The sequence below is a fragment of the Moschus berezovskii genome, chromosome 3 (genome assembly GCF_049115385.1).
Source record: "Moschus berezovskii isolate FMDL1 chromosome 3, NW_MosBer_1.0, whole genome shotgun sequence".
Taxonomy (NCBI): domain Eukaryota; kingdom Metazoa; phylum Chordata; class Mammalia; order Artiodactyla; family Moschidae; genus Moschus; species Moschus berezovskii.
Genome location: NC_142462.1, coordinates 114,784,525 through 114,810,800, shown reverse-complemented (window position 1 = coordinate 114,810,800; position 26,276 = coordinate 114,784,525). Strand labels below are relative to the sequence as shown.

General features: G+C 42.3%; 1 protein-coding gene across 1 annotated transcript in view; it reads right to left on the bottom strand.

The window, feature by feature from the left end:
- Positions 1-26,276, bottom strand: part of AGK (acylglycerol kinase) — a 95,716-nt gene that overhangs the window by 3,152 nt on the left and 66,288 nt on the right. The window contains exons 10-14 of the mRNA XM_055421392.2: positions 20,348-20,427; positions 17,481-17,538; positions 11,599-11,746; positions 11,069-11,163; positions 1,473-1,543 (exon numbers count right to left, since the gene is read on the bottom strand). Coding sequence (XP_055277367.2) covers positions 1,473-1,543; positions 11,069-11,163; positions 11,599-11,746; positions 17,481-17,538; positions 20,348-20,427 — 452 coding nt within the window. The remainder of the gene's footprint in view (positions 1-1,472; positions 1,544-11,068; positions 11,164-11,598; positions 11,747-17,480; positions 17,539-20,347; positions 20,428-26,276) is intronic.

Genomic DNA, 26,276 nt, shown 5'->3' with positions numbered 1-26,276 from the left:
TGGTAAAGAATCCACCTGCAATGCTGGAGACCTGGGTTCAAACCCTGGGTTGGGAAGATCCCCTGGAGAAGGGAAAGGCTACCCACTCCAGTATTCTGGCCTGGAGAATTCCATGGACTGTATAGTAATTCCATGGACTATATATAGCCCATGGGGTTGCAGAGTAGGACATGACTGAGCGACTTTCACTTCACTTTATCATTAATTAACAATAGTAATTCTTTCGATTAAACATCATTGGTTTTCTAAAGCAACTTTACAGTGTTCTAATCAGATACTGAGAGGAAGCAGACATGACTTGATTTCACTTCCCGTAGAGACCAAAAGGAAACTATGTTATTGCTGCTGCTGCAGATCAGACAGCAACCATGTGCACCACAATGACTTCATCTGATTTAAGCAATATCATCAGTTTTTCTTTCTGGTCTTGGATGTCAGCATCATGAAGGAGATTCGAATATAGCTGGTCCCACAGGCTTGTGGGGCACTGTGTAGCTTCTGGACCCTTCCTAGGAGAAGAAAGACTTTTTCCCTTTCTCCCTTTTACTATAGTTACAGCAAGTAAATCAAAGGCTGCAGAAGCAGCTATTCAGCATCTGAAGAATTGGTACCCAAGGCGAGAACACCACAAACTGAGCAAAGACACTGTGCTGCCGGTGCGGGCACAGAGAATGAGGTAGCCATGGAGACCCGGCCACTGCAGCAGCAATGTGTAATCCTTACGTGGGCGCGAGAGGGAGCTCTGAGACAGAGTTCAGGAAAAAATGGAGCAGATTCCAGTTGGCATGGTAACACACAGCCTTCTCAGTTGCTCTGAAGTCTGGAGGAAGGCTGAGAGCATCCTTAACGAATAAAACTCTGGCAGAGATACGGCTTAACAAATCAGACAGGACTTGGGAGGGTATTTTGTAGTGGAAAAGGGAAAAAAGTCTGGACAATGTCCAAGGTACTCAATACCTTTTCATTAATGCCCTGGGAAGAGGCAAAGTGAGCTGACATGAATGGTAACTGATGGTACTTCATGCTGATAGAGATTTTGCCCACACAGTCCCTCATATGAGACTCAAAAACAACCCTGAGAGAGAGAAGCAATTATATTACTCCACTCCAGGACTCAGGGAAGGTAAAGGATCATGAGGCCAGTGAGTGGCAAAGTCAAGATCTGTACCCAGTAGCTCTGACCCTGAGGCCAAAATTCTGGGCAGGATACCATGCTACACTGACTCCTGTCATTTCAGTCAAAAGACCAAGACAGCTCCCGAACTCTGATCTTCCCAAAATGCAAGGGGAAGGCCAAACTAGGAGACATGTACTACTCATGCCAACCCAAAAAACAAAAGGGTGCTACAGTTCCCAAACCACGCAAGTCTTCAGTGAGATCTCTGCCTGGACTTTGTGGGTGCTCGGATGGGTAAAGTCTGAGAATACAAACCACTTAAAGCCTCACTGCCTACAAACCCCAGTTCACTTACCCTATAGTGATGAAGTCTCCTTTGCTGACGGTGGTGGGTTCCATGCAGATGTTCATAAAGTCTTCCTTGCTCTGAGAAGTTAGGAAATCTAACGTTAATGCTCTGAATTTTGCCTATGGACCCTGTTGCCCTCTTAGCCTTGGAAGGTCATGGCTGGAGCTGTGTATTACAGAAGGGACTTGACTTTCAATGACTTAATCCTGAGTATATTTTCAGTCCTTCTTTCTTTTTACATTAAGATCTTTATCGAAGCATAATTTACATACAATAAAATTCATTGCCATTGATTGCTTTTTTTTTTTTTTTTTTACTATATACATAAGTTAGGTAAAAACTCAGGTTTGGAGGTTGGTCAAGTTCTGTTGCTTGCATATAATCACAATTGTTACAGTCTCGAGGGTCCCCTCCTTGGCAAGCCTCTCTCCCAGCAAGTCTCCATCCTCACTGTAAGTCAGCATCACACCATACCAGCTTGATCAGCTTCTTGGTGTGGAGAAGTAGCTGGATTTTTTTTTTTAAACTCTCTATATGCAGACTTAGTGAGTGACCAGAGTTGAAGAGCAGTAATCCATTTATGCTGTGGAATGGAAGTGTTTTTAATGCAGGAGTTGTGGGTTCAATCCCTGGGTTGGGAAGATCCCTTGAAGGAGGAAATGGCAACCCTCTCCAGTATTCTTGCCTGGGAAATCCCATGGACAGAGGATCCTGGTAGGCTACAGTCCAAGGGGTCGCAAAAAGGGTGGGACATGACTCAGTGACTAAACAACAACAAATGTCTTTAAAACGCTGCATTCCCAACCACAGAATGTTCTGGAAGAACTAAGCTACAAGGAGGTGGCTATAAAAAAACAGACTCGGTTCTTTGGCCACCCCTGAAATTTACTACCAGTTGGTAGCGAGCAATACAACCTGGCCCTCTATAAATCAATCCCGATCCTTCTGGGTCTGCTTCAAATAGAATTTTGTTCTTTTTGGAAAGGTTCAAAATTCATAGCCCCAGGGTCATCCCCAGGCCTCTGCAAGCTGTCAGCCTTTGCCCAAGATTAAAGGGCTCAACCAAAGCACAACTTTACATCTCAACCAAGAATTACAAAACACAGAGGGATAACTCTGCTCTAAGGTCACCTCTTACTAAACAACTTATTGTCATCTTTGTACCATGAACTTTTCTAAGTGCTAGGGTCCCCTCAATGAACAAGAAACACGAACATTTCTGCCTACAAAGAACCTACATTCTACCAGAGACAGTGAAAGGGATGAACAAAACACAACCATAATAAAATAATAAATGATCACATATATTAGAAGTATGCCAGAGTATATCAGTATAAAAATAGTAAGCTGGAGAGTATGTATATTAGCATAAATGGTATAGAGTATATTAGAAATATTATGAGTACATTATAAAAGTGAGATAAAAGGTGATGTTGGTGACATTTTTAAAGAGGAGTCCAGGTATGCCTCATCGACGAGGTAACCTCTAAGCAGACACCTGACGAAGGTGGAGGAACTGTGGAAACCCAGGGCAACCTTTAAGAACCATCACCAGGGTGGCTGTTAAATTCAGACTCGGCTCCATTCTCAGAGCTTATGGTTCAATAGATCTGGGGTGGGTCCCAAGAACCTTCATTGTTAAAAAGTCCCAAGCGATGCTACTGCTGCTGATCTAAGGCCCACACTTTGAGAATCACTGGGGACGTGCAATCCACACAAAGGATACTGGCAGGGCAGGGGCCTCCAGTGGGAGCAGGTTTGACATGGGAAACAACAGCACGGAGCCGGAACGGCTGGAGCAGAGTGGGAAAAGGAGACAAGAGGAGGAGAAATCAGAGAGGACAGACACTGGACAGCCCTACAAGGAAGCTGGCCGCTAGGCTGAGTGAAGCAAAACGCCACTGGAAGGTCTTAAGCAGAGAAATATGATGTGGGTTTTTTTTTAAGGATCTCTCTGGACACTGTGTTTAGAGGAGAGGGAAAAGGGCAGGGAGACCACTTAGGAACCTATTGTAATAACTGGGCTAAAATGGGACCCTGGCTTGGAACAGTTGGCAGTGGAGACTGTGATGTGCCGGCAATATTCATTAACAGAAGGAGCGGCCACTAGGATTTCCTCGGAGGTTTCAGGTGTGGACAAGGAGGATCCAAGACATTTGGTCTGAACAACTAAAAGAATGGAATTACAACCAGCTGTGCTGGAGGAAGAGTGAGAATAAGGCAGTTTTCAAGGGGTGGGAGGGAAGATCAGGAGCTCAGGACATGCCAAGACTGAAATGTATATTAGACATCAAGAGGGTAAGTGGATATATATACGAGTCTAGGATTTGACTTTTGTAAAGCGTCCAAGTGTGGAAACCAATGTACTGTAATACGACAGATTCAGTGAGAAAGCCTTATCTTAGTAGTGACTGAAAAGGTACTTGATAAAACTATACAACCACTCATGATAAAAACTCTTGGCAAACTAGGATAGGAATGGAAGGGAATTTCCTTGATCTGATAAAGGCTATCTATTAAAAAAAAAAAAAAACCCATCAAATTCAAGAATGAAGCAGTAAAGCCTTTTTCTCTAAATTAGGAATGAGATAAGGACTCCTGCCAATACTGCTTCTGTTCAACCCAGTACTGAGGTCCTAGCCAATGTGACAAGGCAAATGGTTATAAGGTTAAGTATTTGAAAGGAAAAAAATCGTATCAACTGCACCATTTGCAGTTGGTATGACTGAATCTATTGAAAATCTAAAGGAATCCATAAACATGCTTAGAATTGTAGGTTGCTGATACAGCAGCAATATAAAAAAATCAATTACATGACCATCTACTAAATCAGTTAAAAAATGAAATTTTAAAAGACACTATTTACAACAATGTCAAAAATTAAGATAACCAGGAACCTACTCAGCAAGACAAAATGTTAAAGAAAACTATAAAACTTCACTGAAAGACATTAAAAGCCTAAATAAATGGAGAGATATGCCATGTTTATATGACAGAAGAGTCAATGTTGTAGAAAATGTCATTTCTCCTCAAACTGATCTACAGGTTCAATGGAATCCTGATCGATTATATAACAGATATTTATGTAGAACTTAAACATTCTAAGAGATTTATAGAAGTCAAAGAGCCAAGAATAGCCAAGAAACCCTTTAAGAAGAAAAACAGAGGGACTTACTCTAAAACTAATAATTAAGACAAGCATAGTACTAGTACAAATATAAAAAAATAAAGCAACAGAGTAGACTTAGGAGCAAGTCCACGTATACAAATTCTTGATGTATGACAGGTTTACGCAGATCAGTTGGGGGGGGCACATTTCAATAAATGATGCCTGGACAACTGGCTTTCTATATGGAAGGAAGATAAAATTAGACCTTTATCCTCTATCATTACCGTGACATTGAATGGTTTGCCTTGGAAATGAACAGAGATCATTCTCTCATGTTTGAGATTGCATCCAAGTACTGCATTTAGGACTGTTTTGTTGACCATGATACTCCATTTCTTCTAAGGGATTCCTGCCCACAGTAGTAGATATAATGGTCATCAGAGTTAAATTCACCCATTCCAGTCCATTTTAGTTCACTGATTCCTAGAATGTCTACGTTCACTCTGGCCATCTCCTGTTTGATCACTTCCAATTTGCCTTGATTCATGGACCTAACATTTCAGGTTCCTATACAATATTGCTCTTTACAGCATCGGACCCTGCTTCCATCACCAGTCCCATTCACAACTGGGTGTTGTTTTTGCTTTGCTCCATCCCTTCATTCTTTCTGGAGTTATTTCTCCCCTGATCTCCAGTAGCATACTGGGCACCTACCAACCTGGGGAGTTCATCTTTCAGTGTCCTATCTTTTTGCCTTTTCATACTGTTCATGGGGTTCTCAAGGCAAGAATACTGAAGTGGTTTGCCATTCCCTTCTCCAGTGGACCACATTCTGTCAGACCTCTCCACCATGACCTGTCCGTCTTAGGTGGCCCCACAAGGCATGGCTCAGTTTCACTGAGTTAGACAGGGCTGTGCTCCGTGTGATCAGAGTGGCTAGTTGTCTGTGATTGTGGTTTCAGTCTCTCTGCCCTCTGATGGCCTCTCTCAGTGCCTACCGTCTTACTTGGGTTTCTCTTACCTAGGATGTGGGGTCTCTCTTCACGGCTGCTCCAGCAAAGCACAGCCGCTGCTCCTAACCTCTGATGTTCATTTCCAAGGCAAACCATTCAATATCACGGTAATCCAAGTCTATGCCCTGAACAGTAACGTTAAAGAAGCTGAAGTTGAACAGTTCTATGAAGACCTAAAAGACCTTCTAGAGCTAACACCAAAAAAAGATGTCCTTTTCATTACAGGGGACTGGAATGCAAACATAGGAAGTCAAGAAACACCTGGAGTAATAGGCAAATTTGGCCTTGGAGTACAGAATGAAGCAGGGCAAAGGCTAATAGAGTTCTGCCAAGAGAACGCACTGGTCATAGCAAACACCCTCTTCCAATAACACAAGAGAAGACTCTACACATGGACATTACCAGATGGTCGATAATGAAATCAGATTGATTATATTCTTTGCAGCCAAAGATGGAGAAGCTCTATACAGTCAGCAAAAACAATACCAGGAGCTGACTGTGGCTTGGATCATGAAATCCTTATTGCCAAATTCAGACTGGAATTGAAGAAAGCGGAGAAAACCACTAGACCATTCAGATATGACCTAAATCCAATCCCTTATGATTATACAGTGGAAGTGAGAAACAGGTTTAAGGGACTAGATCTGATAGAGTGCCTGATGAACTCTGGACGGAGGTTCGTGACATTGTACAGGGGATAGGGACCAAGACGATCCCCATGGAAAAGAAATGCAAACAAGCAAAATGGCTGTCTGAGAAGGCCTTACAAATAGCTGTGAAAAGAAGGGAAGCGAAAAGCAAGGAGAAAAGGAAAGATATTCCCATTTGAATGCAGAGTTTCAAAGAACAGCCAAGGAGCGAAAAGAAAGCCTTCCTCAGAGATCAATGCAAAGAAATAGAGGAAAACAATAGAGTGGGAAAGACTAGCGATCTAGTCAAGAAAATTAGAGATTCCAAGGGAACATTTCATGCAAAGATGGGCACAATAAAGGACAGAAATGGTATGGACCTAACAGAAGCAGAAGATATTAAGAAGAGGTGGCAGGAATACACAGAAGAACTGTACAAAAAAGATCTTCACGACCCAGATAATCACAGTGGTGTGATCACTCACCTAAAGCCAGACATCCTGGAATGTGAAGTCAAGTGGGCCTTACAAAGCATCACTACAAATAAAGCTAGGGGAGGTGATGGAATTCCAGTTGAGCTATTTCAAATCCTGAAAGATGATGCTGTGAAAGTGCTGAACTCAATATGCCAGCAAATTCGGAAAACTCGCAGTGGCCACAGGACTGGAAAAGGTCAGTTTTCATTCCAATCCCAAAGAAAGGCAATGCCAAAGAATGCTCAAACTACCGCACAATTGCACTCATCTCACACGCTAGTAAAGTCATGCTGGAAATTCTCCAAGCCAGGCTTCAGCAGTACGTGAACCGTGAACTTCCGGATGTTCAAGCTGGATTTAGAAAAGGCAGAGGAACCAGAGATCAGATTGCCAACATCTGCTGGATTATGGAAAAAGCAAGACAGTTCCAGAAAAACATCTATTTCTCCTTTAATGACTATGCCAAAGCCTTTGACTGTGTGGATCACAATAAACTGTGGAAAATTCTTAAAAAGATGGGAATACCAGACCACCTGACCTACTCTTGAGAAACCTGTATGCAGGTCAAGAAGCAACAGTTAGAACTGTACATGGAACAACAGACTGGTTCCAAATAGGAAAAGGACTACATCAAGGCTGTATATTGTCACCCTGCTTATTTAACTTACATGCAAAATACATCATGAGAAACGCTGGGCTGGAAGAAGCACAACCTGGAATCAAGATTGCTGGGAGAAATATCAATAACCTCAGATATGCAGATGACACTACCCTTATGGCAGAAAGTGAAGAAGAACTAAAGAGCCTCTTGATGAAAGTGAAAGAGGAGAGTGAAAAAGTTGGCTTAAAGCTCAACATTCAGAAAACTAAGATCATGGCATCATCTGGTCCCATCACCTCATGGCAAATAGATGGGGAAACAGTGGCTGAATTTATTTTTCTGGGCTCCAAAATCACTGCAGATGGTGACTGCAACCATGAAATTAAAAGACGCTTACTCCTTGGAAGGAAAGTTATGACCACCCTAGATAGCATATTAAAAAGCAGAGACATTACTTTGCCAACAAAGGTCTGTCTAGTTAAAGCTATGGTTTTTCCAGTGGTCCTGTATGGATGTGAGAGTTGGACTATAAAGAAAGCTGAGCACAGAAGAATTGATGCTTTTGAACTGTGGTGTTGGAGAAGACTCTTGAGAGTCCCTTGGACTCCAAGGAGATCCAACCAGTCCATTCTAAAGGAGATCAGTCCTAGGTGTTTATTGTAGGACTGATTTTGAAGCTGCACCTCCAATACTTTGGCCACCTGATGCGAAGAGCTGACTCATTGGAAAAGACCCTGATGCTGGGAAAGATTGAGGGCAGGAGGAGAAGGGGACGACAGAGGATGAGATGGTTGGATGGCATCACCGACTCGATGGACATGGGTTTGGGTGGACTCCAGGAGTTGGTGATGGATAGGGAGGCCTGGCGTGCTGTGTGGTTCATGGGGTCGCAAAGAGTTGGAAACAACTGAGCGACTGAAAGAATTGAACTCTATCATTCACAAAACTCAAGTAGAAGTGGGAGTATTTCTTTTTAACACATATATGGAATCATTTGAGGCAAATCATATTAACCTGGTTTTTCATTTAAATATACAACGTACATCTTTCCATGTTGGTAGAGAACATTTTAAATACATGTACCAAAATCTATTGGAGTAGGAAGTAGTAACCTACTCCAATATTCAAATTCCATGGTCAGAGGAGCCCAGGGGCTACAATCCATGGGGTTGCACAGAGTTGGACATGACTGAGTAACTAAACACATCAAAATTTATTTAATTAGTTGCCTGATTAGTTTTGTTTCATGTATTTTGCCATGATAAATACAGTGAACATAGCTCTACAAGAGATCCTAATTTTCAATCATTCCACACCCCTAAAGCTTCTTTCAGACTCTGAATGGACTTGTTTTTTAAATGATAAATGAACATTTTGAGCTATTACATGGCAGCTTCATTGTCTTTGAATATTTTATTGCATTCGCTTTTATTTTTACAAAGAAGTTTGGAATAAAAGAAAATGAATGTGCTGCTGCCAGTGATAAGCAGCACAGGATCATATACTTTTATAATTGGCACAAAGATAAAAAGCTTTTGGCGTTCTGAATGCAGCTAATCTCGAGCCACAATCACCTACTTGCTGAACTCAATCCATTCACTGGTATTCAATCATCAGAGCAAAGAACAAGGTTACAGAACATGAACAAAACACTGGAAATACATATCATCAGAGACGGGGTATAAAGGAAATGCATAATTAGAAATCTTATCTCTCTAACAGAGTAGTTTTTAACCTTAATACATTCACTTTCACCAACATTTCCAGAATCCCATTATGTAAGAAATAACGGATGGTCTTTATATGTCATCTGATTATGTTTGATGGATAAATTTTTAGAAATATGCTTAACAGGGCCAGTGGTATGCTCGTATTTCAGATGCTTCATATATACTGCCACAATGCCATGGAGAAGGTGTTCCAAGCTCTCTTCCCTCCAATAATACCTGACGGCCCATTTCCCCACCCACACTGAAAACTAGCATGATTTTTAATTTACAGCCATTCAATATTTGTGATTTTAATTTGTATTTCTTTGATATTAAGCATTTTTTCCTTTACTTATGAAATTAAGATAGACATTATACCCTCCTGATAGTACAGTTATGATGAATACACGCGCTGACACTATGTAAAATTCTTAGGACAGTGCTTATCTTGTAGTAAATATCAGCCATTTTTATGTTTACTTTCTTTGTGAATTTCTGTTTTTGTCCTCTGCCTCTGTTTATATGAATCCTTTGCCCATCTGTTATTGATCAGTATAACAGTTTAATATAAAGGAAAGCTATTAATTCTGGGTCTATCACATTCTAATATTTTCCCCAATTTTCATGAAAATTTTTATTTCTTTTTTTATTAGAAGTACACAAATGCGTCAATATGACGTTTGCCTCAGGTGCCAGGTTTAGTCTTGTCCTCCCAAGTTTATATTGATAATCACTTAAGATTTCACTCTAGTACTTTCATAGTTGTGTTTTGTTTTTTAACATTTAACCTTTTAATCCAACTGGAATCAATTTAGAAGGTGAAAAGAGCTATGTGATCCAAATGTTATACAACAGACATGCATTAGTTTTACACTCTGAATATTAATACTGGAATCAAACTTCCCGCTGCACTTCTGTCCCTTACTAACCATACTGCATTCGTACACTCAATTCCATGTGCCAATTTTCAGACTGACCAGGTCAACTGTGGACAGACTACTCTGATTTACTCAAAAGTTAAACACAGTATTGGTCCATGGTTAAGAATAACCTTCCTGCTGGCATCTTCATTAACATGAACTGCTAAGGTTTCCTCTAGACCAGGGGTCAGTAAACCTTTACTGCGGATGGTCAGAGTGAAGGTTTTAGGCTTCTGGGCCATTCAGTCTCTGTTACAATGACTCGGATCTGCCACTGCAGCACAAGAGTGGCCACAGACAACGTGGATATGGATGAACACAGCTCTGTTCCAGAAACTTGAGTTCCGTATACCTTTCACCTATCACAAAATATTCCTTTTTTTACTTTATTCCAACCATTTAAAAGCTTAAAATCAATTCCTGGCTTGCAGGCTGTAGTAAAACAGGTAGCAGACCAGTTTGCTAGCCTCTGATTTATTTCAGAATATTTTTTAGCATTATTGTCTGTATCAGCACTCTCCAGGAGAACTCCCTGCACTGTGGAAATATTTTATATTTGTGCTTTCCAATATGGTAGCTACTAGCCACATATGGCACTTGACATGTAGCAGGAGAAGTGAGTTTTAAATTTTATTTTGTAATTAATTTAAACAGCTACCTGTGACTGTGGCTACTATATTGGATGTCCATGTCAATTCAAAATATGTAAATATAGATATGTGTGTGTGTGTATATATAGATATATAGTTTTCTTCCCTGGAGATCTAAATCTATATATTTAATACAGTCACAAAAATAACAGATGTTTACTCAAGTAAAAGTTCTGCAACTTTTGATTCCTATGACAAACAGGAGTAGACTAACTCCACTCCTAAAGGCCCTTTGCCCTTAGTTCTCTCAAGGCACAAAGCTTGGTGACAGACACTTGACCAGAGCTCCATAAGCTTTTAGGCACTTCACTCAGCTGTTTCTTCTCATGCTATTATTCCTCAAAGGCATCCCACATCCTCTTGTTCCTGACCCCTCTCACTCCCCACAGGGTAAAAATAAAAACACCACGTTACTAGAAGAGTGTGCAGCCTTTGTAGCCTTTGTCACTTTCCCGAAATGCTTTTCTAATTAAAAAAAAAAGAAAGCCCACTTACTGCCAGGTCAAGCTGACTGTTCCGGGTTGTGATGGACAGTTCAAGGGTGGACAACTGCACTTCCTTCCAGACCTCTGGGTTCACCTCTCGCGGGGCTGTGTGAATGCATACGATACATGTCAGTTATCTCCCACGAACATTTCAGCACTGCCACCCACGGCCAGCTGCCAGCGGCTCAGATGGCCTCCCAAGCCTGTCTGTGGACTCCCAGGCTTAATTTTCTTTATCTCATACTTTTCATACACGGGATAAAGAGCCAGGCTCAAAATGGAATCTCTAGGCCTGAGACATCCCAACAAAAGCAGCTACAGTAACAAAGGCTGGCGAGAGAAAGAGGGAGTCACTGGGAGTCAGCAATGACACAGGCTGTCCCCACTCACGGGACGTTGCTGCTGCTGGGCCTGCGCTGTGCATACCGAGGGCTGAGCTCAGGTCTCCCCCACTCTGGAAGGGTCTGACACTGGTGTGGGGTCTGCCTCAGGCAGTCCTGAGCTGCCCAGGGCTTTCCAATCTCCAGTCCCCAGGCTCACCTCCCTGCGGTTGTGCCCAATAGGACGCGAGCCTCCGTAATATTCTCCTATACAAAGAGGGCCGGGGCGGGGGCTCTTCTGCTCCACTGGGAGGTCTCTCTGTAGGTCCCGTGTACGAGATCGAGGCTTGATGAGTCTGAGGCCATTCCTTTCAATGAAGGGAAAAAAACGTTTATCGTGCAACACAATTACAAACTCTTGGAGTTTCTCAATATGAACAAGCATAGAATCACACCATAATAAATTTATCATTCATTTAGAGATGGTGACACAAACATGAGACTGAGGAAATCTAGTTGCATCACATACTTCCTTCACTTCGGGAAGCATGTTCCACTCAGAGGCCACATGGGTCTGGCCTCGAAATCCAGCCCAAGGTTTCTCATTCCTGCTTCAAAGGCCATCATTCTCACACTCCAGATCTGTCTTCTTCCTGGCATCCCGAGTCCAGTACCATCCTAGGTCTCATCAGTGTCCTCAAGGATTATTAAAATAATACCCTAGCCTCTCAGTCCTTGACACTGCCTCCAACCTACATAGCAACCCATTTCCACGGCCACATCCTGGTCCTTATCAGTACCCAGAACTACTCCATCTTAGAAGTCTAAAGCCCTGGTATCCCACTATCTAATCACTTCCCTTATTCTTCTAGTTGATAATTTTGTGCCCAGCGGCCCTCAGGGTGTACTCCCCTGTTCTCAAGTTTCCACGTGGTGAATTACAAAAGAGTAACAATTAATTCTGACTTCTCTCACTCCATCTCTTACTCCTCCCAAGTCCAGAAAGACCCAACCTCTTCTCTTCTTTCTCCGGAAGTGATCAGAGTCCTGCGGAGTTACACATCCATGGTGCCTCATGCAGGGGCCTTACTTAGCAGTCTCTGTCCTGATGGAGATCTTTTAAGGGGAGAAATTCAATTTGGACTGTGAGGAAATCAGATTGTGACCACGTATCCACGCTGTGTCCTTCACTCCTGCTGACATTGATAAAGCCGGTATGTCAATTTCCATCTGCTTTGTTTCTGCGTTTTGTTTTCATAACTTGGTTCAAAGTCAGAGGAGGAAGAGAGGGCTATGAACTGCGGGCCCCTGAAGACTCTAACCACACCAGGCTCTCAGAGAATCCTAGCTCCTGGCCTCTCCAGCTATCCTCAGCACCAACCAGGTGAACAGTGGATTTTACATCATCCTTCTACCACTTGTGGCCCTTGTATCTTCCTTCTCGAACAGGTACCCTGAAAAGCCTCAGTTTTCGATCAATCTGTCACTAGGTGTCTGGACTTCTACATTGTGGCTCAATATTATCAGAGCAGGAGATGGGGCACTCCTGCTCAGTAATGACATAGGGAAAACAACCAGCCAAGTGAACATATCCACATCACAACAAGTTCTTGGTCTAAGGTCTTTTATGTCACTTGATAATCTTTCTAAACCTTCCTATTTTCATCCTTCTTCCAAATTCCCCACCCACCTCACTTTCAAAAGATCACCTTGCTTCCTACCATTCAGAAAGAATACAAGGACATCAGGGAGAACTGCCTCACCTCTTTATAAATGTGTTTTCATCTGGACCTGTTTTATTGCTCTCCTGTCTCAAGGAAAAAGGTGTCCCTCCCCCATCCAAGGCTAGTCCAGGGCTCTGATCCACTCCCTTCCACTTGCTCACGGACTTGGCCGAGTCAGTCATGTTTTCTGTGCCCTTTCTCTCTTCTCCTCCCATTCGCTTTTACTTTTGCTTCAGGGAGAAAACACAGGAACAGCTCTCTAATTAAAAAAAAAAACAAAACAGAGTGTTCCACTGACCCGTATTTCTCAGTACCTTCTGCTATTTTTAATCTCCTCTCCTTCAAAGTCGAGTTTCTTAAAGGAGTGGCTCTGCTGCCTCCAGTTTTTCAGTTCAGTTCAGTCGCTCAGTCGTGACCGACTCTTTGCGACCCCATGAATCACAGCACGCCAGGCCTCCCTGTCCATCACCAACTCCCGGAGTTCACTCAAACTCACGTCCATTGAGTCGGTGATGCCATCCAGCCATCTCATTCTCTGTCGTCCCCTTCTCCTCCCGCCCCCAATCCCTCCCAGCATCAGTCTTTTCCAGTGAGTCAACTCATCACATGAGGTGGCCAAAGTATTGGAGTTTCAGCTCTAGCATCAGTCCTTCCAATGAACACCCAGGATTGATCTCCTCTAGAATGGACTGGTTGGATCTCCTTGCAGTCCAAGGGACTCTCAAGAATCTTCTCCAAGACCACAGTTCAAAAGCATCAATTCTTCGGCGATCAGCTTTCTTCACAGTCCAACTCTCACATCCATACATGACCACGGGAAAAACCATAGCCTTGACTAGACGGACCTTGGTTGGCAAAGTAATGTCTCTGCTTTTTAATATACTATCAAGGTTGGTCATAACTTTCCTTCCAAGGAGTAAGCGTCTTTTAATTTCATGGCTGCAATCAGCATCCGCAGTGATTTTGGAGCCCCCCAAAATAAAGTCTGACACTGTTTCCACTGTTTTTCCATCTATTTCCCATGAAGTGATGGGACCAGGTGCCATGATCTTCGTTTTCTGAATGTTGAGCTTCAAGCCAACCTTTTCACTCTCCTCTTTCACTTTCATCAAGAGGCCTGAGTTCCTCTTCACTTTCTGCCATAAGGGTGGTGTCATCTGCATATCTGAGGTTATTGATATTTCTCCCGGCAATCTTGATTCCAGCTTGTGCTTCTTCCAGCCCAGCATTCCTCATGATGTACTCTGCATATAAGTTAAATAAGCAGGGTGACAATATACAGCCTTGACGTACTCCTTTTCCTATTTGGAACCAGTCTGTTGTTCCATGTCCAGTTCTAACTGTTGCTTCCTGACCTGCATACAGGTTTCTCAAGAGGCAGGTCAGGTGGTCTGATATGCCCATCTCTTTCAGAATTTTCCACAGTTTATTGTGATCCACACAGTCAAAGGCTTTGACATAGTCAATGAAGCAGAAATAGATGTTTTTCTGGAACTCTCTTGCTTTCTCCATGATCCAGCGGATGTTGGCAATTTGATCTCTGGTGCCTCTGCCTTTTCTAAAACCTGCTTGAACATCTGGAAGTTCACGGTTCACATATTGCTGAAGACTGGCTTGGAGAATTTTGAGCATGCCTCCAGTTTTTACCTCTAGTTTATTCCTGAACTTTCTTCAATTTGGCTTCAGCCCCTCCACCTAAGACGTTACTGAACCTGCAGGGGTTGCCAGAGTCAATGGATCCTTACTTTCCTCTCTGTATTTTGCTCTTTGCTGCTGCTTCTTAAAATCTTGCTCTCTTCTGAAAGTTCAATTTTTCATCGGCTTCTATGTCAGGACTTCCTCCCAGAGTCTCTCTCTGGACTTTCTGGGCATCATTTCTGGTTCTTTAAAATGATGCTTACTCCTGCCCACCTATTCTCAATAGTAACTTCAACAAACCCATAGCTCAATGCCACTCATACTTACGACATTTAAATCTATTTCTTCAGCCCAGATATCTCTGAATTCCAGATCTAAGTCATAATTGTATGACTTCATTGGTCTGTACCACCAGTAATGTTAAACTCGATGCGTGCCAAACTGAGAATTTCAACTTTCTTCATGAACGTGATCCAACTCTAATATTATCAGCATTCATGGAAAACTCTAGTTACCAAGCTCTAGCCCCTCAAACCAGAAATCTGGGAATATCCCATGCTCCTTCTGACTTTCAAGTATTGTACCTCTTTAGTCAATGCTCTGGGGTCAATGTTCACTATTATCACCTTGTCGAGACCTCATCTCTCCTCACCTGGGTCGCGTTAACAATCTTCTATCTGATGCCTTTGCCTGTAACTACCAATGTCCAGTCTCTTGTCCATTCTGCTGCCAATTTTTTGCCAAAGTGAAAGCCTGCTCCTGTCATTCCCCTGCTTAAGATCCAATGACCCTCTAGTGCTTTAATGATAAAGGTCAGATCCCACGTCAAAACCTGCCCCGCAAGTCATTCCACTGCGCTGGTCATAATTAAAGACGACATGACACCTCTGTGACTCCACACATCCTGACCCCTGCACTTGGAATGCCCTTTATGTAGTCCTGTATATTTTTCAAACTTTGGCTGAAGCGTCACCTTCTCTGGGCTGACTCTACTGACCTTCAGTCAGAGGTAAATGCTCCTCCTCTCTGCTTCCATCTTATTCTTTCCCATTTCTCTCCTAGCACTTGCCAAACTGCTGATTTACCAGGTCCTCACTCCTGGCACGTGAACACTTCTTGAGGGCATGAGACCTGTCTTATTTGACCCAATATTCCAATTATACAGCAGGGCTTGCTACCCAATAGGTACGCAATCACTGTCTGCTGTTGAAAAGATAGAAACAGTTTATATGGTCCCAGATTCTACAACTTAAATACGGAGCTACTTGATTTCTTCCTGAATATGCCACCAATGAAATTATTCCTCCAAGCAACAGCAGTCATGCATTTTACTCACAGCTTGCCTTAAGCATAAAAAGTCCTTGCTCCCCACCACTCCAAGTTCATTTTAGTAATCCCATAGATCGGTTACCCCTAGTACTTTAATGGCTTTGTTAATGGATAACTGGATAGCTCTGGGTAAAGGGAGCTATGTTTTCCAAATGTTTTGCAATGGACATATATTACTTCTTTAATTTCAAGCCCATTCGATACTCTGAATGTTAACATTAGATAGAACCAAACTCTTTACTACATTGAAACTTCATCTGCCAATTTTCAGATTCAAACTGTAAAATACTACTTTCATGTGCATAAAAGCTCAACATGGTATGTAGTACAAGATAACTATGACTTTTCTATTAGCGTTTTCATTAACATACATTGTTGAGTTTTTCTCTATGCCAATATTTTTCATTGTATAGCCTAGAACAGCATAGCCTGATAGAACTTTCTCTTATGATGGCAATGGTCTCATACTTGCATTGGATAGTTAAGCATGGTTTGAAGCACAAAGCATTGTTTGAAGCCTACTATATTACACACAAGCCTGTATGATTAGGTGTGCTGCTGCTGCTTAGTCGCTTCAGTTGTGTCCGACTCTGTGCGACCCCATAGACGGCAGCCCACCAGGCTCCCCTGTCCCCGGGATTCTCCAGGGAAGAACACTGGAGTGGGTTGCCATTTCCTTCTCCAGTGCATGAAAGTGAAAAGTGAAAGTGAAGTCGCTCAGTCGTGTCCGATTCAGATACAAATCTTCAGTTCATTTCTCGATACTAATATAGACACGCTTGCAAGTAATTAATGAGATATAGGTCACTGTGTTCAAGGTTTGTTTGGTAAGAGTGAGTGAACAAAGGGAAGTGAAGTACTAAAATGAAATTAAACATGGGCTTGGTAATATAGAGAATAAGTTGGCAGATGAGAAATATCAGAACAGGAATGCTTTCTGCATTTGCGTGTAAAGCAAGGAGATCCAACCAGTCCATTCTAAAGGAGATCAATCCTGGGTGTTCATTGGAAGGACTGATGCTAAAGCTGAAACTCCAATACTTTGGCCACCTCATGCGACGAGTTCACTCACTGGAAAAGACTCTGATGCTGGGAAAGGTTGGGGGCAGGAGGAGAAGGGGACGACAGAGAATGAGATAGCTGGATGGCATCACTGACTCTGTGGACATGAGTTTGAGTGCACTCCGGGAGTTGGTGATGGACAGGGAGGCCTGGCGTGCTGTGATTCATGGGGTCGCGGAGAGTCGGACAAGACTGAGTGACTGAACTGAACTGAACTGAAATAAGCCCCATTTTAGGAGCACGCCATATATATCTATAGCAAGAAACTTTTAAAAATTCCAAATACACACATCACAAAGGAATAACAAAATACCAGAGGTCAAATTTCAATACTGTAGCCTGCATTTACCTTAAGAGTGCTGAAAAAGTGGGCTGCTTTGGTTTTTAGAGGCCCAAGATACCAGTACCTGAGAAACAGCAAGATAAAAATCTGATTAGAATATTAAAAAAAATCTATCAATGTGCTAGATACCATTCAGGACAGATAATACATTAGAATTACACCTCTACCAGAAGTGTCTGCTCTGGAGGTTTGGAGATTGTGGTTTAGCATAAAAAAAGTATTACAGTAAGTTTTTAATCTGCATTTGAATACCACGTCAAACAGAACGTAATTAGTTATACAGCAGCTAAATCCTCGCAATTTATGAGATATATAATCAAAGGCTTCTCGAATCTCTAAATTCACAGGTACCACTGCAATATGTACTTTCCACCATGGAACACAGTTGAGTTGCTCACATTCCGAATGAGTAGAGAGTGACAAAGCCACGACGAGATGTAGATGCGGGTGCTGACATATTACTCGTGAGCTAAATGGCTGCATGCTGTACACCGCGTTCTCTCTCAACACACAAACATACAATTAACATCTGTAAATCAGCATCATTTCGCATTACTCATGTTATGCAGCTTCAAAATGGCAAATGTGAAATCTGGGAGTAAAGAGGGTCTACTTCATATCGCTAAATTCCTAAAAGCTACTGAAGAGAAAAAGATGCCTGGCTGGATTTAGAAAAGTGGCATAAAGTAGACTTCTCTCTTAAAATGTCTCTCTCTCACCTACCAGCCCATCTTAACCGCTCCCTATCCGATTCGAATCAATATGCATTCATTTAGCCCTTACTATGTATATGGAGGAAACAGAAGCAATATAATCAGTATAAAATTCTTGCCTTTGCGGGCTTCTGAGAAAATAAGGCCCCCAAATATAATAGATAACGACAAATAAACATATTTCTATGACGTGGTATAAACTGATTACTATTTACGGGTAAGGAGAGTCAAGAAGGAGTAAGAAAAATCATTACGGGCCTAAAATCACTGGAGCAGCCACACCTGCGCAACAAATGTCACAGAACAAAGTGAGGGGATGAGACCTAGAAATCTGGGCTGGATGCAGACGCGAGGAGGCAAGGACGTCATTCGAGGCAGGACAAGGAGGAGCAGCACGGGAGACGCTTAGAGCAAAAGCTTAAACAAAGGCACAGAACTCGGTAGTTAGGGATGATGACGGATTAAGTCGGTCTTGAACACCAGAATATGGAGTCTGGCCATCCAACGGGCAGAGCAGAACCATTCTAACTACGATCCCAGGAAGCACCACAAGGCTATTAATGACAGCTTGGATCATCTAATGTTTTTGTGTCTGTTACTGTGTTTGAAAGCTTACTCGATGCTTTGCTTCTTTTCCAGGGTAGCCAGACAGAAACACATCCCAGCCAAGGCAGTTTATTTCTAAACTGACTTAGAAATAAATAAATAACTTTATTCTTAACTGCTACTGTGTGAGGCCAGCTAGGGAATGGCTTCCTGCACCTCCATTGTTTCTCCCATAACACATAGAGCGACTCAGTGGATGGTTCTAGCCCAGGTACCATAACAGTCAGCGTTTTAAAATTCCACGCTCAGAAATCAAACAGAATATGGGCCTGTGTGTGATATTCCTCAAGGGCTGACCTATGCTTGTGCTCAATACACTGCAATGTAGAACTTCCCCAGCGGTCCAATGGCTAGGACCCTGCAGTTTTACTATAGGGGGCATGGGGTCCATCCCTGGTCAAGGAACCCCACATGGTCAGGGAAGATCCCACATAGCACGTTGTGTGGCCAAAAAAAAAAAAAGAAAGAGCAATTGACTCTCATCAGACTTTCTCAGGAGAAACTAAGCAATTCCTCATGGTAAACTGCTGGCATGTGAGATTACAGATCAGATACAAGATGACTTGCGGAATGAAGATAACCACACACACTTGCAACAAAAGAACACAGTGTGTGATGCAACTCAGTGGTCTGTCTCTTTTGACAGTCCACTGTCAGGAATGTCATTAGCAGGAATAACCATGTGGGACAAATGAGAGGAATTTCTGTAAAGAAAATGTGGCAAAACTGCCTCCAGCTTTCTTGATAAAAGCTGTGTGTGAGATCAATCATCGTTCATTTACACTACACTCAAATTTTAAGCATGTTGTCAAGAGGTAAAGAAAGAAAATAACGCCCACCAGCTAGGCGCGAACCTCACGCCCTGTCTCCTCCAGCCCCATCTCAGGAAGCCTTGCCCACGCGACCTCTCCACGGCACACAGCACAGGGCACACCCTCTTTCCAAGCCGGCAGTTTTATGCTACACAATGAATTCACCAAAAATAAGCAGGTTGCCATGAAAAGCCGCCAGCAGCCCTCTCATTGCCTCCTCCACAGGCCTGTTTCTTCCACCTTCCAGCATTCCCAGGTCTCTGCCTTTCTCCCTCCTCTGAAGGAGGCGGCCTGGGGTCGGTGAATCCGCTAGGCCTTCAGAGAGAACACCTCTTGGGGGAAAGGGGGTCTTCCGGACAGGGCTGTCAAAGCTCCAGGAGGCTGCAGCCCCAGTGGTACCTTGCACTTGGTACCCAGCTAAGCAGGCAGTGGGAGGAGATGACACCCAGTGCCCCTCTGGTCTAGCTGAGCCTCCCCCCACCCCCGGTCAAATACGATGACTAGAAAGAGAGGTGGACACTGCTCATCCTGAGCTACCACTCAGCCAGCGTGGAGGAAACTGGGACTTCCCCCAGCCTCTCTGCACACAGAATGTAAACTTCCCTTCTGTTATTCATACTTAATTCAACCACCGGGCCCACCGCATGTATTCCGAGATCACTGTATACTGAAACAGTCAAAGACAGGGACAGAGTAAGAAGGTGTTTAAAAACCACCACTGGTTAACCCAGCGCCCTTCTACCTGCTAACTGAGACGCCAGCATCTCGGAAGGATCCCCATCGAAGCCCGGTGAGTGCAAACACAGGCTGTTCCTTTTCACCCTGGAAGTTAAATACATTTCACTTAAATTAATGGCAATAACCTGGAACTCTCTACAGGTAAGTAGCCAGCAAACGTTCACGGCCTATGTTTCACCAAAACAAAATTCCAAAAGGGATGTTCCAAATTTAAGAAATGAACTCTTTTGACTGCTCAGTAAAAGTACTGAAATAAAATGAAACTAACGTTCATGTATTAGGCCTCATGAATCTCCTGGCAAGAAAACATGGTATCATAGTTCAGACTGTAATCACTATGCTGATTCTTGGACCAATTAGTCGGGTCAGCCAGAACTTCCTCTCTCACTTGTACTTGTCCAAGGTAATTTAAACCTGTGTTCTCTACGGAGGGCCAAGGTTGTCAAGCAAGATCATCAGAGTTCTGTTATGTACTCCAGAATGTTTCACCTGAGTCTCTGAAGATACAGCCAGGTTATTTGTCATAACAAATCAAGATGCAAAGTGATTCGGGTTTAATTCAGTGCTTTATGGCCAAATACTGCATATTATAATCACCGAATTCTAATAAATCAGTGAGTTTATCAATACCTATTATAGAAAATAAACATTAACAATGCCACTGCCTCTAAGAGTTTATACTCCATGCTGGGCTTTTTTTTTAGATAAAACTATACACACCTGATTTCTCAAAGGGACATTCCCTATAGCGCAGAATTGCAGCAAAAGCCCAAAGGTACCCCCGCATTCTAAACAGAGCCGCTAACTGCTAGACACAGCTCCACAGAATTTGCTAACCATGCTAACTGTGCACAGAACCAGGTCAGTTTCCACTGTGCCATCATCAGAACCAGTGTAAGCAGAAGATTAGGAACGGGAAGAGACTCTTGGCACTCTAAGTTGTTTAAGTTGTAGTGTCTAAGTCTTAGGAAAGGACGTCTGTCCCATTTTCACTCCTGTTCCCACTATGCTGAAACAAGCGAGGGTCTTCTAGGAGAACCATACACAAATAGGGCCAGCCTACAAGGAAAAGACACTGGCCTTTCACTCCTTGGTTGTCTATCCATTGAAGCAGATTTGCTTTTCTGCTCTCTGTACCTGATTGAGCAAGGGAAGAAACAGTAGAGGGAAGAGAGAAATAGTAGAGCAAAGAGGTGACGGTAAGATTACGTCATGACGGGCAAGGCAAGGATGTATCAGTCTCCTGGGTGCCAAGTGCATACTGTGGAAGATAGCAGGGCCTGAGTCTTTCTCACTCTATTAATCATTCATTTAATCATTTTTTCCATGAATCATTAAGGATATTTATAGTATATATTAGGAACTAGCAATAAAAAATGTCTGTCCTCAGAAAGCTCAAGGTATAATGGGGGGATAGACAGACACAGACAATAAGAACGTGCAGTAGGTCCAAAGAACAGAGATATGGACCAAGTGTTACAAAAGTACAGGGTAGGTGCGACTGTATGATGAGTGAGGGAACAGAGGAGACAGATGGTCAGGGAAAACATGACATAAGTTCTAAGACAAGCCACACATTTTAAAGAATAAGGCAAAACCTGAACAGCCTGATGACTAGTTAGAAGGCTGAATCAGTAGAAACCTCTCACCAAACAAAAATCCAGGACCAGACAGTTTCACTGGTAAATTTCATCAAACACTCAAAGGAGAATTAACACGACTCTTTCTCATACTCTCCCAAAAAACAGGAGGGAATTCTACCAAACTGACCTTATGAGGCCAGCATTACCCTGATACCAAAATCAGACAAGGACACACAAGAAAATTAAAAGCCAATATTCCTGACAAATACAGATGCAAAAACCCTAACCAAAATATTAGCAAACCAAATTCAACCATACATTAAAGGGATCAGACACCATAATGAAGTGAGATTTATTCCATGGATGAAAGGATGGCTCAACATCTTCAAATCAGTCAATGTGATCTGACACATTAACACAAAGAAGGGTGAAAATCATATGTTCACCTCACTAGATGTAGAAAAAGTATGTGATAAAATTCAACACCAATTTATGATAAAAAGAAAACAAACCTCTCAATAAAGTGGCTATAAGGGGAACACACTTAAGTATGGGATAAAATTCAACAATGATTTATGATAAAAAAAAAACCTCTCAATAAAGTGCGTATAAAGGGAACACACTTCAACAAAATAGAGACCATATATAACAAGACCACAGCTAACATCCTATTCAACAGTAAAAAACTGAAACCCTTTTGTCTGAGATCTTGGACAGGAAAGACAAGGATGTCTACCCTCACCACTTTTATTCAACATAGTATTGGAAGTCTTAGCCAGAGCAATTAGGCAAGAACAAGAAATAAAGACATCCAAATGGGAAAGGAAGAAGAAAAACTATCACTATTTATACATGACATGAGAGAAGTAATAAACAAATTCAGTAAAGCTGCAGGATACAAAATCAATACACAAAACCCTGTAACATTTCTATGCACTAATAACAAAACATCAGAAAGAGAAATAAAGAAAACAATCCTACTTACAACTGCAAGAAAAAGAATAAAGTATCCAGGAATAAATTTAACCAAGGGGGTGAAATTTGAAAACTACGTGGCATTAATGAAAGAAGCCAAAAGTGACACAAACAAATGAGAAGATACCCTGTTATCCAGGACTGAAAAAAATTATTGATGTTCAAATGTCCATACTACCCCAAGCAATCTACAGATTCAATGTAATCCCTATCATATTCCAGTGAAATTTTCAAAGAAACAGAATAATCCTAAAATTTTCATGGAACGACACACAAACACACACACACGCACACAAATGCAAATAGCCAAAGCTATCCTGAGAAAGAAGAACAAAGCTGGAGGCATTACAATTCCTGGTTTCAAACTATAATACAAAACCGTAATGATTAAAAGCATGGCATTTGCATACAACCAGACACAAAAATCAGCAGGACAGCCCAGAAATAAATCCACGCATATATAGTCAATTAACTTGTGACAAAGGAACCAAGAATATACAATGAGGAAAGGACAATGTCTTCAGTACATGATGCTAGGGAAACTGGCAGTTATATGCAAAAGAATGTAACTGGACCATTAGCTTATACAATATACAAAGATTAACTCAAAATGGATTAAAGACCTGAAATAGAAGACCTGAAACAATAAATTCCTGTAAGAAAATGTAGAGGGTGAGCTTTTGATTTGAAATCAAAAGCAGAAATCTTGGCAATGATTTCTGAATCTGACACCAAAAGCAAAAGCAAAAATAGATAAGTGGGGCTCAGTTCAGTTCAGCTCAGTTCAGTCGCTCAGTCGTTTCCGACTCTCCGCGACCCCATGAATTACAGCACACCAGGCCTCCCTGTCCATCACCAACTTCCGGAGTTCACTCAAACTCATATCCATCGAGTCAGTGATGCCATCCAGCCATCTCATTCTCTGTCGTCCCCTTCTCCTCGTGCCCCCAATCCCTCCCAGAATCAGAGTCTTTTCCAGTGAGTCAACTCGTCGCATGAGATGGCCAAAGTAATGCAGTTTCAGCTTTAGCATCAGTCCTTCCAATGAACACCCAGGATCGATCTCCCTTAGAATGGACTGGTTGGATCTCCCTGCGGTACAAGGGACTCTCAAGAGTCTTCTCCAACACCACAGTTCAAAAGCATCAAATCTACTTCTAGGTATTAATCCAAAAACAAACCACTAACTCAAAAGATAAACACACCCCATGCTCACTGCAGCATCAATAACAATAGCCAAGATACACAAACAACTTAAGTGTCCACTGACAGATGAATGGATAAACTGTGGACATGCACACGTGCACACACACGTGCACACACACATGCAAACACGCTCTTTATTTATTATTCAGTCATAAAACAAGGAATGAAATCTTGCCATTTGGGATAACATGGATGGACCTTGAGCGCATTAGGCTAAATGAAGTAAGTCAGAGGAAGAAAAATACTGTATGATCTTTCTTACATGTGGAATCATAAAAAAAAAGAAAAAACTACAAAAAAAAAAAACAAGCTCATAGATGATACAGAAAATAGACTGGTGGTTCACACAGGCTCAGGAAGTAGTGGGTGGGAAGTTTTTTTTTAATGCAATGTATCTATATTTTTTGATTCAGCATATATACATGTGTATATCTGTATATACATCTATATGAATCCTGGATTATTTTATCTATTCATTATAATTTTTGCAGATATACGTAGGAGGTTCTCAGCAGTGACCTAAAGCACTATATAGATTGAAAGAGAATGAACAAGGCCGAACCATACAGTATTGGGACTAGGGAAGATGCATGCTAGTTAAAAAGAGAGAAAGAAACCAGGTCCCTCAACAGAGGAAGAATACTAGATTACAACATAGTAAGTGCATACCAGTGATTTCACCAGTCCTTCCCCTAAAAGGAATAGAAAAAAACCCCAAAAACCCGGATTAGGGAGGTTGGAGAGGAGAGGAGAGAGAAAGGAAAGAAACAAGAGGAGAAACAGTGTTCTACCTGAGGAGAGAAACACCACCACATGAATAGTACGCTGTCTCCATGGGAACATTTCCCAAATGTCTTTTTAGAGCTTAAGTGTTACATCTGATGATGATGATTTTGATGTCAGAAGATTCCATGTTGAAATAGGTTGGGAAATAGCAAAAGCATTTGGCTCGAAACAAGCTATATTGACTGCAGTTCTTCTTAGAGTCTTTCATATGTTAAAGTACATTATAAATTTCCAAAAGGAGAAATACAATACACAGTTTTCCTGAATCGTTTGTGCAGCCCTCTCTGGAAAGATGTCCTGCATAAGTATAATATATTCCTTGGGGAAACGCTATTCTAAAGCATGCAGTAGAGGCAAGAGGCTCTGAGATAAGTACTCGAGATTTCCTGACTGGTGCAACCACTTTCCCTTTCTTCACGTAGGGGGAAGAATTTGGGGACTATTCTGTTAAGACTAACTGAAAAGCCTTGTAACCTTAAGGTTCCACAGACCTGAGGTGCTGTTCTAGCAAGTGGTATAAAGGGCTCTGGACAACAGGAAAAGAGTGTGAAGAGTCTAGAGAAGCAGATGGGTACAGAGCCTTCAGGATTAGAAGCGGTCTGAGGCTCAGTAGCGAAGAAACTGGTCCCAGTTAGAGAACACATGAGTCCAGGAAAAACAAGGAAGGTCAAATGGATAGAGTGGAGGCCAACAGACAAAGCATCACTGTATCTTAGGTCAGTGAAGGTCTGGCTGATAGATTATGAGATGGAGAGGTCACTAAACAAGAATGGATACAGAAAGACGGTGCAGAGCCAGATCTTAGCAGCAGAGGAGACACGCTGCACCAAGTCAGAGGCTCCCCTGGACAGTGACTCCCTGCACAGAATGGCCTTGTGCTCTGCAGAGGAAAGTAACTAACTGGGAGAGCTGGCTGGAGCAGAACAGTGAAAAGAAAACAATCCTGGCCAACCAGACAGCTGCCAGATCTAGGAATCTTAGGGATTTTAGATGAAGAAAAAGAAGCAAGGCAAAGAAAATGAAAGTGGCTCAGTCGTGTCTGACTATACAGTCCATGGAATTCTCCAGGCCAGAATATTTCCCAACCCAGGGATCGGACCCAGGGTCTCCTTCTCCAGGGGATCTTCCCACAACCCAGGGATCGAACCTAGGTCTCCCGCATTGTGGGCAGATTCTTTACCAGCTGAAAGAAGGTAAAGGGAAGCCCAAGAATATTGGAGTGGTAGCCTATCCCTTCTCCAGCAGATCTTCCCGTTCCAGGGATCAAACTGGGGGTCTCCTGCATTGCAGGCAGATTTTTTTTTTTTTTTAACCAATTGAGCTATCAGGGAAGCCCAGGGCAGAAGGAGCTCTAAAGCAGCCCTAAGCATCATCATATGAGAA